The 18,042-nt window shown below is 38.9% G+C and overlaps 1 protein-coding gene across 3 annotated transcripts in view; it reads left to right on the forward strand.

Moving 5' to 3' along the window:
* PTPRO (protein tyrosine phosphatase receptor type O) overlaps positions 1-18,042 on the forward strand; it is a 153,438-nt gene that overhangs the window by 72,336 nt on the left and 63,060 nt on the right. For 2 of the 3 annotated variants that reach the window (XM_074826284.1, XM_074826285.1), the window contains exon 2: positions 14,624-14,897. In XM_074826284.1, coding sequence (XP_074682385.1) covers positions 14,624-14,897 — 274 coding nt within the window. Of the gene's footprint in view, positions 1-14,623; positions 14,898-18,042 lie in introns of those variants that run through there. The other variant, XM_074826286.1, reaches the window with a different exon arrangement.

The raw sequence follows: 18,042 nt of genomic DNA on the forward strand, positions 1-18,042 counted from the left end.
TAGGATGTGGAAATCAAATATGTTCTTAATTTTTTCAAAACATAAGTTTGAATACAGTAACGTGCAAGATTTTCAGCCTCGGGTGAAATACTTGAGTTCTCTTAACAAATCTAAACCAACGCTAACATCAGTGAGGTAGCCTAGTACTGCAGGAATCATGCTTTGGCCTATGTTGTGGAAGTCATAAAGGTCAGATTTTTAGGTCTGTGAAGGTTCAAGTTGGTGCCAGTAGGATTTTCAGAAGCAAAAATTTATATACTGGATCTGTAAATACATTTAAAAATTTCAGTGTGCTTTTCACCTACTGCAAAAACCTCTGCCAATACTTTGCCTAGCCATGAGGCCAAGTCAGATTAATGTTGGGGTTAGCCACAGTGAGGGATGTCACACTTCTGAGACCTTGTGTCAAGATCACAGCTTCCCTGAGGTGAAATAAGGAAAGATGATCTTGCCATTAACCTGGCAGACTGGGACCCAAGGGGAACAGACTGGATTCACATTTGAATGGAAAAGGTGGCTTTGTTTCCGTCCTCACATATACACTTACCAAACTGTGCTGTAGCAGGGGATGATGAGAATTGTAGGCATTTAATTTCAAGCGACATTCATGCCAGATTGGACGACTTCTTTTTTTCTGACCTGCATCTGAATGACAGCTGCTGGCTTTTCTAGGACAGTTTAATAAAACAGCATGGTCTTTACTTTCCAACTTCTGTCTTACCATGTGTAGATGCAGACTGCTTTTTGCTGGCAGAGACATGTTTTTGTGTTGATTGGAATTACTTGTAATGTGATTGTAGCAGGAGATTTCAACCAAGAATAGGGCCTTGTTGTAGGAAGTAAAATTTTTTCTTTTGTTATGTAATTTGATATGGAAGAAGGAGTTGCTCTGTCAGCCCTTAAAACTTACAGGTTACACAACGGCTCATGGGCTGAACAGGCTCCAACGTGCTGTGCTGCACCTAGCTGTTTTTTTTCCTTAGAGCTGCAAAAGGAGAAAACTTTAATTATGAAGTGAAACAGGTACAATCTTGAATCTTTCTTTAGAGCTCAAAATCTTCTGTTCCTCCACAAACTTCTTGTCAAGTTAGTGAGCTAGCAATGAGGAGAGAGTCTGAGATAATTATAACACCTTATATCTCGTAACAGTGTGAAGAGGAAAATTTTGAGGAGCTCAGATGTATCAGTATGAGGCACAGAGCCTCATCTTAGGGAATGAAATTGTTTTGTGCTCAAAAAGATCTCTTTGAATTGCAAAGCTGTCCAGGACTGTAAAGATGTAGCTCTTTCATTTTATTTTTGCTTCTGTGTGCCTTGCTAACAATTGGTGTGGTGTGATTTTTTGATTTCACACTTGCTAATTGCTATATGTTTCAGGAGTACGTGTCAGTTTTGTTTCACAGCAAGAGTCCTAATCATGAATGACTCCTCATCACTGCTGTGCACTTTCAAATCTATTCTAGGTTAGTCAAAAAAGTCACACATTATGACAGTATGAAGCACTCAGAAAGAAGCCTGGTTTTGACAGAGGTGAAGACAAGTTACACCAAGGCAGTGTATTGAGAGAATAATAGATCTCCTAAATCTGTATTCATCTGCGCATGTTACTTTGTACATAATGGGACTTTCATCTGGCTCAAGGAATACAGGACAAATTATTTCACAAGGATGATATGTCCTTGTACTTTGTCTCCAGTGAATTGGACACAAATAGGTCTTCCATTACCATCACTCATGGATGTCTTTTTTTTTTTTCCCTTTCAAGTAGACATAAATGGGGAAAAAAAAGCCATGATTTCTCCAGATTCTGTTTTTACTGTGGCCAATACTAAGACATTCCTGCTTTTTGGAGCATGGTGTCTAGTCTTTCTTATTTATGCATACTTTCTGCACTTGTGTGCAACTTTATAAGGACATTGATGTTTTTCTCTTTCTGTCCTTTTGGTATGCAAAGTGTGAGAACTGAATGAAGAGCTTACAGGGCTAATAAGAGAGAAGAATACTGTGAAACAGATTATAGTTTATTCATAAGCATGCAAATACTTAACGCAAGTATGAATGTTCACTTTCACACACATACTAGGAGATGTATTTGCAACAGTAGAGATAAGCAGAGCATGGCTAACTTTGTTACCATAGATAAATACTTTTTTGCTTATAGGCTGAACTGTGGTAACTGATGGTGTTTATGATCCAAATCTCTGGGATAATTTAAGCCAATCATTTTTAGCTGGTGCTTGAAGTGAACTGAGAGTATGCACCCAGTTTGTTACTGGTGGTGTTTCATTAAGCTGTGGAGAGGCCGTTGCTTGCATATGGCTTTTGGTGCTGTGAAATGTAGGGAGCTCACAGTGCTGTTGGGTGATGAGTTTCACCTCTGAAGTCAGGGAGGTGGACAGAAAATGCAATGATAACACTGAGCCATAACTTTGTTTTGTTTGCTCTCAGCGTTCTTGGTATCACTTGAGAAATCATCACAAGAACATGCCTGGAGTTGTAATACTTAATATAACCTATTGTCAGTTAGCCACAAAAAACCCCCCACCCAAACACCAAACCTTCTCCCTTCTCTGCTGCTTTAAATTTCTAAAGGCTGATGGGAAACAGCTTGGTCAGCAGCAGACTTCTGTCCATTGACTCTCCTGACACCTGAGTTGGGTGGTAAAAATTACATCAGGAATAAATCTGAGCTGAGAAACAGTATTGCAGTCTGATGGTGATATTAAAGGGGTTTCATTGCTTTATGGGCACACACTGGAGTAGAAGTGGAGGGAAAACTGAACAATGTCGGTAAGGACCTGGTGGAGAATAAGTCAAGAATGTATTTAAAATTTTAAAAAGTTATAAATAATTAAGAGAAAACACTCATTTGGCTTGGTTACCAAACAGCTCCCATTGCCATGGGGGCTCAGTGCTGCCAGTGTGCATGTTCTTGCATCTTTCTGATGGGTATGTTGTGTATGTACACGTACATAAAGGACTATGCTCTGCAAGTGAAGACACTTAAAGGTGTGCACCTGACATTTAAAAAAATGCCTTGATGCCCAGATCTGATTCTTTTAAAGATCTTGTAGATATTTATCTGCATTGTAAGATGCCTATATACATTTACAAAACTGATCTTAGTGACTTTTCATGGTCACATATGTAGAAAAAGAACCTGAATTTCGGTATTCTGAAGTGTAGGCAGGTATGCTCACAGGAAGATCATAAAAAATGTTTTAGTTCAGTCAAAGAGTTGGGCAAGAGCTTAGGCAATATATTTATTGCTTGAATTTTGAGTGCAGAAATTGATGAGGTAAGATAGATTTGTATATTTGCATTGCAGTTATTGAGAAACAACCCTTCAGAGACTGGCAAATGGCAGCCAGACAACTAGGCTAATATATTTTTTGCCCGGCTTAGTATAATGCAAAATGACCAGCGCTTATGGATGGAAGCACCACTTGCTGTGAATTAAAGAAAAGGCAAAAAAATCTGTCATCATCTCTGTCCTTCCATTTCACTGGAGACAAAAATACTTCATAAAATGGAAGAAGAAAATGACGACATAAAGCAATACATGGTGAACTCATATCTACAAGTTAACTAGGAAAGAAAATCATTATCACTTTTAAACTGTGCATATTTTTGTGTCACAATAATAGTATTATATATTGCATTGTCTAGTGACCTGAAAGCTTTTTATATTACCAATGAGTTAATGCCTATGAAATAAAGCTCAGTAAATATTTACTGTGGAGTATATCTGTGAAAGGTCGCGTTGACTCATTTAAGGTCATGCTGTTTATAAAATCATCCTTTTCAGAAGAGACAATAAAGGATTAACATCCTGAGTTAAAATGAGGAAACAGTGTTCTAAAATTATTTATTTTTGTTTTAAAGTCAGTTCTACATTAGGGAACAGACTTCCCATTGACGATTTCCACACACCCTTTTCTCAGCTGACTTTCACCTCATTGTATTAAGCCTTCTCTTGCCTGTCTAGCCATCATGCCTGGGGAAAAGCTCTGGCAGATATTAAAAGAGAAATATATAAAAGAAAGCTAATGGCTAAAGTTTAATTCTGTAAATTCTGCATTTAAAGGGTATTTAGTCTGTATGCTCACCATACCATTACTGCTGAGCTACCCCAGCCTAAGATACTAGGCTGATGAATGTATTTATAATGGTTTGTCTGCATCCCTCTTGGCTGCTGAATACCTGCCAAGTGTAAAAACTACATCACAGAGCAAGGGATAATAATTTCTACGAAGAGAACACCAAACCTGCAGAACAGGGTTCTCAGCATCACGTAATGAACCAAGACTTTTACTATCCTTTAAATGACTTTATAGCAACCTCACTTCATAAAAGACACAAACAAATTAGAAGGAAGTTTCAGGGGTCTATTACTCTTTGGCAACTGAGGAAGAGAGGCCTTGATCTCCTTATTGATTCTTGTACGCAGGGCCAGCCTTTGTCACATAGGCAAAGGATTTATGACATGCTTACATCTTTTGCTGAGTAGGACCTTTTGTATGCTTAAAGTTATGTGCCTTGCTCAGTCATGGCCATCATGTACTTTTATACTGCTGAGAAAGAGAATAGCTAAACAAAATTTAAACCTTATGGTATCACTTTAGACAAAAAAGATTAGGAACCATAATACATAAAAATGGCAATACAAATCTGAGTTGTAGCTGCCATCATGTCATACACAGCTGATGTTTCTGGTCTCATCTGACTCTTGATGTTTAAAAGGAAGGTGCACAGAGAGAGAAAAGCATCTGCAGAAGGCAGTTCATTTAATCTTAAGTGGGTAAATCAAATTCTTCAGATCTATCTCTCCCTACAGAGTACAGAGGGACCCTAGATGATGAGATTTGACCATATGCCCAATTTTTAGTTTGATAAAATGAAGACAGATGAATTCCACACCAAGTACAGAAGTCTCATCATAAAAGCTCTGACCAACATGTTATTAAGGTCTCCTCACTTTGAAGATAACAGGATATTCAGTATTTTAGTTATACACACAGAAGTGTGCAGAATATTTAAGCAGGTTCTTGTGATAGCACACAACTGGATCCCAGTGAAGGACAAATGTGGTGACTGTGCATTAGAGTAGAAGTAGAGGGAATTATTATTTTCCTGATCTGGTAAACACAGTTGCAGAAGATTCTGCTTTGCGAGTTGAAGCTATTAAGCTGCTAGGAGAGGACATTGTAGTACAATTATATCTTTCATGAAGGTGGTATAACACTCTGTAACCTGGACTGTCATCCCTCTGATAGGTAACAGGAGTCATTTTCCCCTGGCCGGTCTCTTCCTCTGGGCAGGTGGGGTGGCATGTATTACATCTGAAAGGACTTTACACCTCAGCTGTGGATCCTGACTCCATTTCCGAAGCTCTTTGTATTCTCTCCTCTCATTCACTTCCTTCAAGTCAACCTTTGGCAGCTGTACTAAAAACTAAATGCTTGATACACTATGACCAAATAAATCCTGCCACCTTCCCCTGCAGGGAAGCTATGAGTTTTTGCAGCATTAGAGATTTTGGTAGTGTTCATGACTACCAAAGAGCACATTGCCAGCAGTGTGATGGAGAACTCTTCTGTAGGTAGGAATTTATCAAATCAGTAGAAATCGTTGAGCTGAGCCTAAAAGCCACACTAGAAATGAATTGAAAATCAGGCTGTAGCAACAACTGAAATGTTCTGTGTGGATTTGCAATTGACTTTGTGCTGTAAAGAGAATTACAGATCTCATCTCTTGCTAGTAATCAGGGAAATGACAGTGGCTGCTTTCCTCTCTTTGAGCACGGGTTGGGAAAAAGCAAAAAAACCCCACCACCAAGTTAAACAACCAACCCTTCCAAAAACCTGCACAGCAAATACTTTAGCAAAAAAAAACCCCAAACATTCAGCCACAGGAACTTTGTATAAATAACATGAGAAAATCTCAGCAGGTTATCGGATCAGCTCTTACCAGTTTAGAGAACACGTGAACACAACAGGGTAATCAAAGGGCAGAATAACAGGTTCCACTTGGATCTGAAAACAAAATAAACCTGCTCTTGAACCTGAGTAAGCAGACTTTCAGGGGATAGCCATAGCCACATTATGGTCATGGCTTTAAGTATTTTAGAGCACAGAAGAGGAAGGCTAGTGATCTGGATTTAGACTTCTTTTTCCTGACCATGCCGTGGCTCATGTGACCTTTGAAGGTGGTGGGTGTTTAGGCCTTTTATTCTGGGGGGGTTGAGAGGCAAGTGGGTGATAGAAAAATGAGTGGCAATAAGACAGACAACTTGTTTAAGGTAAACTCTGGACCAAACTGAAGTCAGCAACTTAGATGGGGACAAAATGTACCTCCCATCTGCTTCTGTATTCTTCATGTCAGAAAAACTGATTTGAATGAAACAGAAAATTATTTTTTTTCTATTAATGGCTGCTTATTTCAAAATTCCAAACCTCTCTAGTAGTCTCAGAACATACTTGACAAAGCAAGAGATTTTGAAAATAGTTAAGGACACTTTGGTGACTATTTCCCTTTAAAATCACTTGGAGTTATGGAACAAAGAGTTAGGCTCCTGGAATAGACCTTATCTGTAAATTTATTCATTATGTCTAGTCTGTTCTCTTATAGATTAACATGGGGGGGAACAGAAAGTCATCTTCTTTTCCACCATTTTCCACTAAGTTGCTTTGTGATTTCAGATGAATTGGATAACCACCTTGGTCTCCAGTTTCTTAGATAAATGAAAACTCTAACTTCCTCCCAGCTGTGCTCTTTGTAGATAATGCAAATAGCAAAGCACTGCATTCTGCATTTAAGAACTAGTTTACTTGTGCACATATGAAGGCTATATATACACCCTATCAATTCAAAATGAAGGCATTTTCACTTTTATAGTACCCATAAGGTTCAGTCTCTACCCCTGCCAGAGCATGTAAGACAAAGAGCTGGTGCCAGTCCAGTCCAGTTCCTCTCAGCTGCACAACAGTGATGGAGCACTTCATGGTCACAGTTTTCTCTTGGTGAAACATCAGTCTTTGTGTTCTGTTGAACATCATGAATTTTCTGTGTGACTTTCTAATGTCACCTTTCAGCATCAGTAGCTGTTCAGAAGCTGTTTCAACATCAGAGGCTTGTTTTACAGATTTCCATCATTTGCACAGGTGAATCCACAATTTTGGAGCTGAAGCACTAAACAGCATGAATGGATTTACCCTACATCATCCAGAAAACACATTTCCTCCAGTATCCCTTCTTATCTCCCATAGGGCACTTTGAAATTTAAGACACCTCAGAGATCGTTTGACACCATGGAAAGAGATTTCTTAAAAATCCACATTAATTTCTCACTCTGCCTTCTCCTTCAGCATTTTCCTGGGATGATCTCTTCCTCCTTTCCTCTGTGATGGAGAGGGAGCTGAAGTATAGTTGGATGTGTGTTGGCCTGTATAGATGCTGTGCTGTGAAAGCACTTATTCTCAGTTGATGGAGATATGTACATTCTTAGGATAATGTATATGTGGAGCATACTATTCAATTAACTCCTGTTCCTAGGAAGTAATCTTTCTTTTCTGTTCCCCCTAATTTCTTCTTTTTGGAATTTAACAGAGGAGCCAGCTAACATGACCTCATCTTCCCACCTGGCCCATGTAAAGCTCTGATCATTTTAGATTTGTTCAGGTAGAAATTTGCTTTCACTGTTGTCCCAAAGACAGAGAACAAATATTGACTGGAGAAGATCCCTACGGGCCAGTTTGGTAGAATTAAGGGAATTGATGAGGCAATGTAATATGTTTCCTGTGCCCTTTTTTGTTTTCTATTATTCACATACAGGCTCAAGAGGGAAGATGCATTTTAATTAAAGCACATGGTTTATCTGGCATGTCTGTGTCTTTGGGTAGATCCACAAGGGATGGCTAAACTTTAATTGCAGAGGCTCCATAAAGGTCTGAGTTGGGAAAGGGAACTAAATTAATATTTTCCTTCAGAAGTGTTATTCCTTTTAACATAATTTTAGTACTAGAGAGAAGCTGAAAATCTTGAGTGGAGAGAAACCAAACTATATCTGCCTGACTGTGAATTCCTATTGTATTTGGGGTGTATATGTGCAGTCAGGATCAATAATAGGGAGAAATGCCATCTGTGAAGTTCTAAGATGGTTTTAAACTTTGTCAGTATCAAGGTCTCTGGATCACTGTGCCCTCTCCAGTTTGCACTAGAAAGATGGGGTGGAAGTATACTTAGCAATAATTTATTAAATATTGGATATGCTGACAAGGTGATACATAAAAGATACTAGCCTTACTGATTGCAAACATTTCTTTTTTCACATATTTAGCATTCTGGCATTTACTTAATGCTATTGTAATAGCAGCTGATAGTGTCAAGAAAGATTCCATATTATTAACTTCAAAATGGTAGCAAAATGTGGTGGACTGTACATACCATATTGACATTTGCTTAAAAAAACACCCTTGTACTCTGCATTCATGTACAGAGAGGGGAAAAAATACCTGTCCCTTTAAAACTGTCTCCCAGAGCAAAGAAACGTTGAAGCTCATTTATAAAATATGACCAGCAGATTGTTATTACTGGCTTTTTGAGACTGAGTATAGGAACAGTGCTGAGGACACTATTCATAGAGCAGAATGCCAGAAATGGTGTGTTAACCTGAATCAAACATCATAAATTATTGAGAACTGCTGCCTTTGCTATCTCTTAACTTCTTAAAATATTCCTGTTTGCATAGAAAATCTTGAAGATAAGGTTCCATTCTCCCATGGAGTGTTTCTTCCAAAGAGTATTTATTAAGGGAAGTTCTCTGCGCAACCTGTGGAGAAGTATAGATAAAAATAAAATCCCCAGGAATAAATATCCTTATTTTCAAGAAGTCTTTACATTTTTGTAACTTGTCTTTACATTTTTGTTACAAGTCTTTAACATTTTTGTTCACACTCGAAGACCATTTCAAACAATCCTTTCCTCTTGCGGTTAACACTCAAGTCTGTGCCTGCTCCAGAATTCATTGGAACAGGTGGAAAGCTTAGAATGTGCTTTCTTCCCTAAAATCTGTAAGGATGACTTTGCCTTTTTTGTTGAAACTATAGGATCCCATAATGATAGTTAGCAATTCCAAAGAAGCTTTGGTGTGGGGCAATTTCTACCCAGTCCTTACCAACTCTGAGAGGATCTTTCTCTGGTCATGGCTATGTGTATCTTTTTGTGAAACCATATCAGTTTCAGTCATTGGAAATATTTTTTATTGAGAGCCTTTGAAACAAGAATGAAGAGACTGGATGTGGAACATAAACAGTATAAGGTTTGATGTTGCAACATTTAGCAGAAAATACTCTGTGAAGAGTATGAGCAGGGAGCTGTGAAAATAAGAAAGGTATGGTATTTGGCTGAGCCAGATGATGCAGTAATGATGGAAGCAAGGTGGGAACCTGAAGGATCATCTAAAGTAAAGATACTTCAAAACAGAGCTAAATTGTGTGAAACCAGAGGCTGTTGCCTGTTCTGGATGGTGACTTCACATTGCAGCAGAAGCAAGTTTCAGGGACCGCTCTTTTTTATAGCTGTAAAGGATTGTCAGTTGGCTGGGATGATCCCAAAACTATGAAGTCTCTAGCCTGCACAGAGAGAAAGAGAATTTTATAAAATAGAATAAATTACTAAAATGGTTTAAATAGGCCAGAATTTGACTCTGTTCTGTGCACAGTAACTCACATGAAACAATAAATTTTCAACAAGTGCATAGTAGATTTACGGGAAATAAGATTCCAATTTCTGAATAAAACGAACGTTTACAATTTTTATTGTAATTGTTCTTCAGTATCATTTGTCACTATCAGAGGAAAAGCATACACTGGGAAGCTGGTGCAAAAATACTGTGACATGACTTTTATGTGTGCTTTGCAATGCTATTTATTTTATGAAATTTCTTACATGCTTTCTGTAGAGGTGCCACTGCAAGACTGTAGCAGAGGCCAAGATTCTGAAATCTGGATCCCAGTCCTATCTTTGTTATAAGTCTTGGACTTACTGCACTCAGTGACAGAGGACTACAGAAATTTTGCTGAGCTGGGAGCACAGGCCCTTTGGCTGTTCAGTGCACTTTCAAAGGTAGTTCAGAACTCAGGTGAATGCACAGGTACTGTGTCTGAAAAGGTCATCTGGCTGTCAGTCATTCCATTTAAGTACCTAAAATTAAGTAAGATGAATCTTGGTGAGAATGAGTCATTATGTCATTTAGAATGCAATTAGCATTATTGGTCACTGGAACAAAATATGTCTTAGTAGAATCACTCACAAAAATAGCCAGTATTTCATCTAAGAGGTCTGGCTACCGTGTTCAATATTGTCTTGTACTACTTGCATTGATGTTATTTTTGACCACCATTATACAGTAGGTGATCATAATGGTACTTTTGCCCTAAGAAGTAGATCTTCATAGCTTTGAAATTTACTGCTGCTTTGGGATTTTGGATGCCCACTTTGAAAACTCTGTGATACTTCAGGATTGACTCTGTAGGAGGTGACAGAAGTCAGATTTGTTCAGGGTCTTAGCTCCACTTGTCTAGCATTAGGTAACATGATGCAGTTACTAATACTTTAATTTTACAGAGCTGATGAGCATCCACAGCTCCTCTTAAAGTCAGCAGAACATGCAACTACTTGTACTTCTGATAACTGGGTTCTGGCCCAATGTGTTTCAGAGTGAGACATTCAAAAGCTAAGGTACGTAAAATTAGTAGCTGTTTTGCAACTTTGATCTCTTCCTGATGTTTAAGACTCATAGTGTTATAAGGAAATAAACTGAGGATATAGACTTCTGAAAAGAGAACTCTGAGCTCAGCTGCACACCATTTATTTTCCTATTATGCTTTGAATATTGTTTATTTGACATATATCTCCTTCCCTCCCCCTCTTATTTTAATAGGGACCAGGTTATTGGCTGGAAATTCCACTAGCATGACTCATCCCTGCACTGGAAATGACTGTGAACAGGCATCACATTGTGGGATTTACTTCCCCCCCCCTTTTTTTTTTCTAAGTCCTTTATCATGGCACGAGCTTGTAATAATAAAGTAGGAAGGAAGTTGGAGCTAATCATTTGGTTCTGAATGCACAAGCCCTGCCAAATTTCCCCACAGGCATGAAACAGCCGCTCAAGCTGTGACACCAGCAAATTAAATCCTGGAGGTAGCTGACCAGAAGTAATAAAATGTGTATTTACCATACTGATGCTGTCAGTCCTGAGACACGCTGGCTTTACAATCTAGTTAAGTGGGGCATGTTTGTCACTTCCAGCGGTGCTTAGAAAAAATACCCAGGTTTTTCCCTAGCCTTCTTAAAATCACAAGCCCAGTACTGGCTGGCAACCCTCACCTCGTGCAACATGAACAGGATGCCCAGAATGGTCTGTTCTTTTAAAACACTGCCAAAGTGAAATCCATATCCCAAAGGAGATAAGTGATCTCATCTTATGACATGTTAATTCATCCCTTTTTATTCATCCCTTATCTGCCACTTCATTCTATAAAACAAACCTTAGAGCTGAAATGAAAGGATAAAAATTATTTCAGGGGCCAATGGATAATAAACAACAGATGTCTCCCACAAACCATGTGTCCTGTGCATGCAGCAGTTTAAAAGCCTGGGCACGTACAGGTGTGTGGAAGAGGGCCACATAATTGCTGAAAAGAATAGGTACCACTCAAGAGAGGGATGCATTATGCAGGTGGGTGCAGGCATCAGATGGATGAACCACATAGCTGCTAAAGAGATATCACTCAAAAAGTGCCTGTGCATCATGTCAGCAGTGGTTCAAAAGCATCTGAACATAGGCACATGGAGAGAGGCTATCATTTCACAACCCCCACATGCTTAGGAGATAAAGGACTCAGAAAAAGTTATTTTCCCCAGTTAGGTGTTGTCATAGGTAACAATAGCATATGTCTCAGAGGTTTCTATGTATTTAGCTAGCAGAGGCATGTTATGCTAATTGTGGGAGAACTATCAAAGAAGGCTAGTGGATCATTTGCTGAATGGTACTTGCTGTGAATTCAAGAAAACATTGTGAGGGGAAAAATGAAAGTACAGTCTTCAACAGGGTTAATACAATACCCACTGAAGAATCAAAGAATAAAATCACACCCCATATGAACAGTATCTGAAAGCATCTAATTATATCCTAGGAATGTCTGTAACTCTGCAATTATATGCTTAATTTCCAGCTGTACTTGATTAACATCACAAATGATTTATAATACCACCAAACACAAGGAACTTGCTTTGAACTGTTTGTTGGCACGTATAAATTTGTTGGACTCTTTTGTCTGTCTCTCCATAGCAAGGTAGGCACACTGAGTTAGTACCATGCAATTCATCAGCAAAGTTGAGGGAAGGCTAGAGTAATTTTAGAGATAACACCATTTTCTTTCCTCTAATTGCATTCAAATGCAAGTCTATGAAAGGTCAAAACCCACTGACTTCTGTGGGATTATACATGCACTTTAAACTCAATATGTAGAAATAACCTTTCTAAATCAGGTTTGTCTTTCCTTTTTTGGTCTTGGAAGACAACTATGCTTTATGTGATGTAGTAGTACACGTGCTTCTGGAAAGTCAGTCCGTGGATGCCTTCCTTCTCCTGTCTTCCCACATCAGAAGAGCTGCAGTAGGAATCATTCCACATTTTCTTAGTGCGGGGAGAAGGGAGGAAGAGGGATAAGACACCCTTTACTTGTTTTTGACCAGATCCAAACATAATCCCCAGTTAAAGGTTTGAATCTGTACGGATCCAAATGCTGGATCAGGATTTAGGGCAAAATACCACTTGAAATGTGGTATTTTGACCTACTCAAGGATAAGCCTGTTGAATTCAGCTCAGGCTAAGGAAAACACATGGAAGCTTTTGCATAATTGTAGTCTTATATTGTAAACCTTTTGGAACAATCTCTCTGCCATCTGTGAAAAATTACCTAGACTTCCACATCGAAGTATTCATTCATTGATAACATTGGCTTATATCATTTTAGCAACTTAAAAGTCATTTTTTAAAAGACTAATCAAAGGAAACCTCAATCAGCAGCTGAAGTTGCATTGCCTCAGTTTTTAATCTCAGACTTGAAGCTGTCTAGACTAGTTATTCTATTTGGGCTGGACTTACTCTACACTTGTTACCTTGTTCTCATGTTGGGTCAGATGAGTAGGTTTGCTTATGTCTTCTCAAGCCTATAGTTTTGCCTATAGGGTGATATGACCTTAGGTACACTATGAAATCTCAAAGCCCAATGATAAAAACATAAGTATATGTAAAGACAAACTATTGTTATTTTAAATCTTACAGTCCTAGAACCAATTCTTTGTTCTTGGGTGGTTTTTTTGTTTTTTTTTTGAAGGCGAGGTGTTGGCAACACCATATATGTGAATTCCAAATAGGGAGCCTGGCTCCTGAAGCGTAAATCCTAAAAAAGGTTATTCTCATGGAAGAATCCCCACTAAACAAAACTACAATAAGACCGGAGGTAGCCAAGCTGCTAGAATTGATCTCTGAAGGAGGTGTCTAGCTCTTTGGTATAGGAACAACTTGACTGAGTAAAGTTGCAAATGAGCTGTGGTTGCCCATCCTGACCTCCAAATAGAGCTCTCAGCCAGTGAAATATGAAGAAGAAAAATACTGTGGAGTTGGGAATTGAAAATATTAGATATTACAGTTTTCACCGGGGGTAAAAAAAATTCTAAGCAGCAGTGCGGCCTAATATTCAAAGATGCAACTCTTCATGTAAGCTTGAACTTTTCCTTCTCATTGATTACCACGAATCTGCTTTGAAATTCCTGTAGAGAACAAGTGCTTCTTGCTGACAGCTGGTTTGCGGTTAATAAAAAGGAAAGTGTTTTCAGCTGGCAATGACTTAACATGCTCATGATATATGAAAACAAGGTTAAATTGCTCCTTTCTCTCTACCACTAATAAAAGAAATATTGAAAATGAAATGGTGTAGCTATGGAAATGCAAAGTGCCAACCAAACCTGTGGACGTAGTGCTGAGAGCAGCTTATCACCTGGTACTTGCTGGAATGGGCATATTTGGAAAAGTTTATTCGGTGCCAAAAATTATTCCTCAGTTGCAGACTTTCAGAATATATTACATTGAAGAATATATGATTCTATTTCTGCAAGATAAAGGAGTCCTGATTTAATCATCTCTTTTGGGGAATTTAAATGACTTATGTTTTGTGGCTTTATTGGAAATCCTCTTGCCCCTGATACCCTTTTTAATCTCATCCTTCTTCCGCTCTACTCCACCTGCCGTCAGGAAAGAATGGTGGAGGCTTTGTTCCTCGGGATGTAAGGGATGGAGTAGCCAGAGCGTCAGAAAGCACACGGCAGGAACCAGCCTCTGCTGCAGAGAGACTGGCCTGATAATCAGATGCCTGTGGACTTTGGCTGACTGTGAATTCCATTCTGAAATAATTGCTACAGTTTGATGTTAACTCTTGCAGAATATGAAATGTAACTTTATTGCAAATATGAGTATCCTATGAATACGAAGGGAAATAGGTAAAAGTGAAATAATAGATTTTACTTCAGCGAAGTCTTTATTCTTGTCTTATAGAATGCAGAACCTTTCCAAGTTACTGTTCGAGAAGACAATTGTATCATTGTCTCCCTGGAAGCATCTGATGTGGTGAGCTCATCCTCTGTATATGTTGTGAAGATAGCTGGAGAATCCAAGAACTACTTTTTCCAGTTCGAAGAATTCAATAGCACTTTACCTGCCCCTGTGGTTTTTAATGCCAAATACCATGGCCTGTATTACATAGTAACTCTGTTGGTAGTGAACTCAAATATGGTTTCCAAGTCAGCAAGATCAATCACTGTGTTAACCAGTAAGTAACACCTTACTCTTTTTTTTCTTCCATTTCTTCTCTTTGTGTGTGGTGTTTTCTCCCCCAGAAGTACTTATGGAGAAGGTTGGGTGGGTTTTTTTTGTTTTCAATAGATCCTTCTTGTGTGTAGGATGAATCCCTGTGTGGAACAGTAGGGAAGATGTGTTGAGAAGGCTTATGAGTGAAAATTCACAAGGTCTGGGCAAGAAGAAAGGGACAGCTGTGGGTTTGCCCTGGCTGACCCTTCCTGAACACTGATTGGAGAGGTTTAACATAAGTGTGATGGATGAACCTCCTTTCCAGAGGTTCATCCTAAACTGTTTGAACCAGGAGTTCCAAAAATCTAGTAAAAGGCATAAAACGTGTTGACTGACATTTCAGTGTAAGCACTTCTGTTACATGGTAAGGTATATTCTGTTTTAAATGCTATAACAATGTTCTTTGACTGCTAATATATTGAAGTAGTACTAAACTTGGAAAGCAGATAGTAGTCACCCAAACCATGTGTTTCTGCCAGTACAGCTGAAGGTTTTTGCGATGGACACCATATTTGTAGTAGGCTGTCTCTTTCTACCTCCAGGTGCATTGATCCTGGAGGAGAGATGTGATTTTGTTTGCCCTGTCATCATGCAAAGCACCACAGATTTCTGTGTGATTGCTACTATATTTCTGGCTCTGCTGTTGCTCCAGAAATGTTTCCATGTGCCAACCTGAAAACAATTTGTAGAATATGAAACGATTTCTTCATCTAGAAGACAGATTCAAGAAAAACAGACAAAAAAAGTACTTAGATGGAGCAAAACCAATTTCCAGATTTTTTTAATAAATGGCACTTTGGAATCTGTGGACAGTTTTAGCTTGCAGATGAGGAATGGTTATGATTTTGTGTACTTGTATTATTCTGTCAATGAGGAAATGCCATCCACAGTAATAACATTCAAAGCATATTGCAGTAGCCTCATATGTTACCAAGTAAGATGCTTGAAACTTAGGAGTAACAAGATTTTGCATCATCTATGCATTCTGCAGCCCTCCCTTGTGTGCTCAGGTTGTGCCCTGATGAGGACAACCATGAAGGGTCCCATGGGAAAAGTATCATGTTGTTGGGTAATGCAAGTCTTTCATAAGGTATATGTGCAAGAAGATCTACGTGTAGTGGACAATTTAAGGGTTCATAGGCAGCCTGAATTTCATTTTCTTTGACTGTTTTAACCTTGCAGACAAAGCAGTAATTCTAATCCCACTTCCTGTTTTATGGTTTGTTTGTTTTCTTAAAAGAAAATAATGGAAACATCAGGTGTCATATGCAGCTGAAAAAAATGCCCCCCTGTGCATTTCCAGTGGGTTTTGAATGCTGCGCTTGCAGTTGTGCATCAGGGCTCATTGCTGTTTGATTTCCAGAGTCCACGAGGGTCACTGGTAGCAGGGGAAGGTGTGATCCAGGATGGCAGATGAAGCACACACTCCCGTGCCGGGGATCTCTGAAAGAATAAGGGAGCCAGTGTTGCCCAGCCCATCAAAGCCAGGTCCAGATTTCCAATTTCTGGCTCAGGGGGATTCCACAAGGTGTTCCCGAAAAAGTCCAAGGCTTGATGGTGTCCTTGCTAATGGAAAGGAGCCCACCCCTTTTCACCACTTGTCTTACGTGGGTGCACTGGCAGCGTCTCAGGGTTTCCTGTTGTGGCCTCTGCTGCTCACCCAGACCTTGGAAGGGCCGGTGATTTTGGCAGTCGGCCAGTGCTGCTTGGGGAACTCATGTAACAAAAAGGGAACAGTGAATTTCACTGGTTTTGTCTCAACAGAAAGACAACCAGGTTCATGAAAAAGAAAGGGCATTCCTGCAGGCATCATTGAAGGATGCTGTACTGCGCATTGAAAGTATGCTGTAAATTGTGAGCTTCGCAAGGGAAAGGGCCCGGTCTGCTTCCTAGTATTTTCTGTCAGGCAGACTGATGAGTGCTAGCTCTCACTTAGCAGCCTCAGCTAACATAGCTCATCCTTTGGAGCACAAGGTTACAGCAATGAAAGTAAATTAGGAATAAAAAGACAGTGTGGCAGGCTGGGCCTTTTAAGGTATATTTCAGTACAGTGCTTCTGAGAAGAGCTCTCAAGTGCTCTTGAGAAGAGAACTCATCTAGTGACCAACTAGCTTCTCCTGCAAAACTGCATGAGGTGATAGTTGGTTTTCATTTTCTTTTTTTATTTTTCCTTTTATTAGTGTTGTCCACTGCCTGTTTTATATCATTTTCTGACTATTAATTAACTTGATTTTTTTGGCAGACATAATTAAGGATAGATTAATATTTTTCTTCATGCCATTTGCTCTCTCAGCCTGTTTAACATCCTTAGTTTATTTTAACCGTGCAAAGACATGTAACTATCTAATTTATTCCATCTATATCTTACACACGAAAAAATGGGGCATTGCAACTAGCTTCCAGGAGCAAATTAATTCCTGTTCTAATTTCATTGGTATCAGGAGAGCTTTACCAGTGGCAGATTGGCCCCATTCATTAGGCTGCCATGAGATAAATAAAGCAGGATAGCCAGTGGTGCCAATGTGGTTATTCCCAAGGCTGTACTTTTATATTTCACAATAGTTTTCTGGGATCTGCAAAGAAGTCCGTGCAGGGAGATTCAGTCTTTCAGCTTGACCATATACTGGAGATCTGAGTTTCACACAGAGCAGTGTGTATCCAAATTGTGCATGTCAAAAGGAGAGCAAGGTCCTTCAAAGAGATTGACTACTTAGAAATTCAGTGAGAGTCCTGAAAGCCTCTGCTTTCTGATGGTATATCTTGATGACATTTCATTTCTCCTGTTCACATTCCTCAGTGATATGCTGCTTCTCAGCATATTGGCAAGAAAAAGGTATGTCTATTTACAGGTTGAAACTTCATTCGATTTAAGTCAGAGAAGACTTTTGTTTTACCCATCAAAGGTTTCTGTCCAGAAAAAAAAATTCCTCAAGAGAAACATGATTTAAATGCTAACAAAATGTATATTTTACACATTGTATATATGCATATATGATTATGTGTAAATATAAATACATATAAATATATGTGTGCATAAATGTGTACATATAAACATATAAAATATCGTAACATTATATAAATATACATATATACATGTATGTATGCTA

This window comes from Strix aluco, chromosome 5, assembly GCF_031877795.1.
Source record: "Strix aluco isolate bStrAlu1 chromosome 5, bStrAlu1.hap1, whole genome shotgun sequence".
Taxonomy (NCBI): Eukaryota; Metazoa; Chordata; class Aves; order Strigiformes; family Strigidae; genus Strix; species Strix aluco.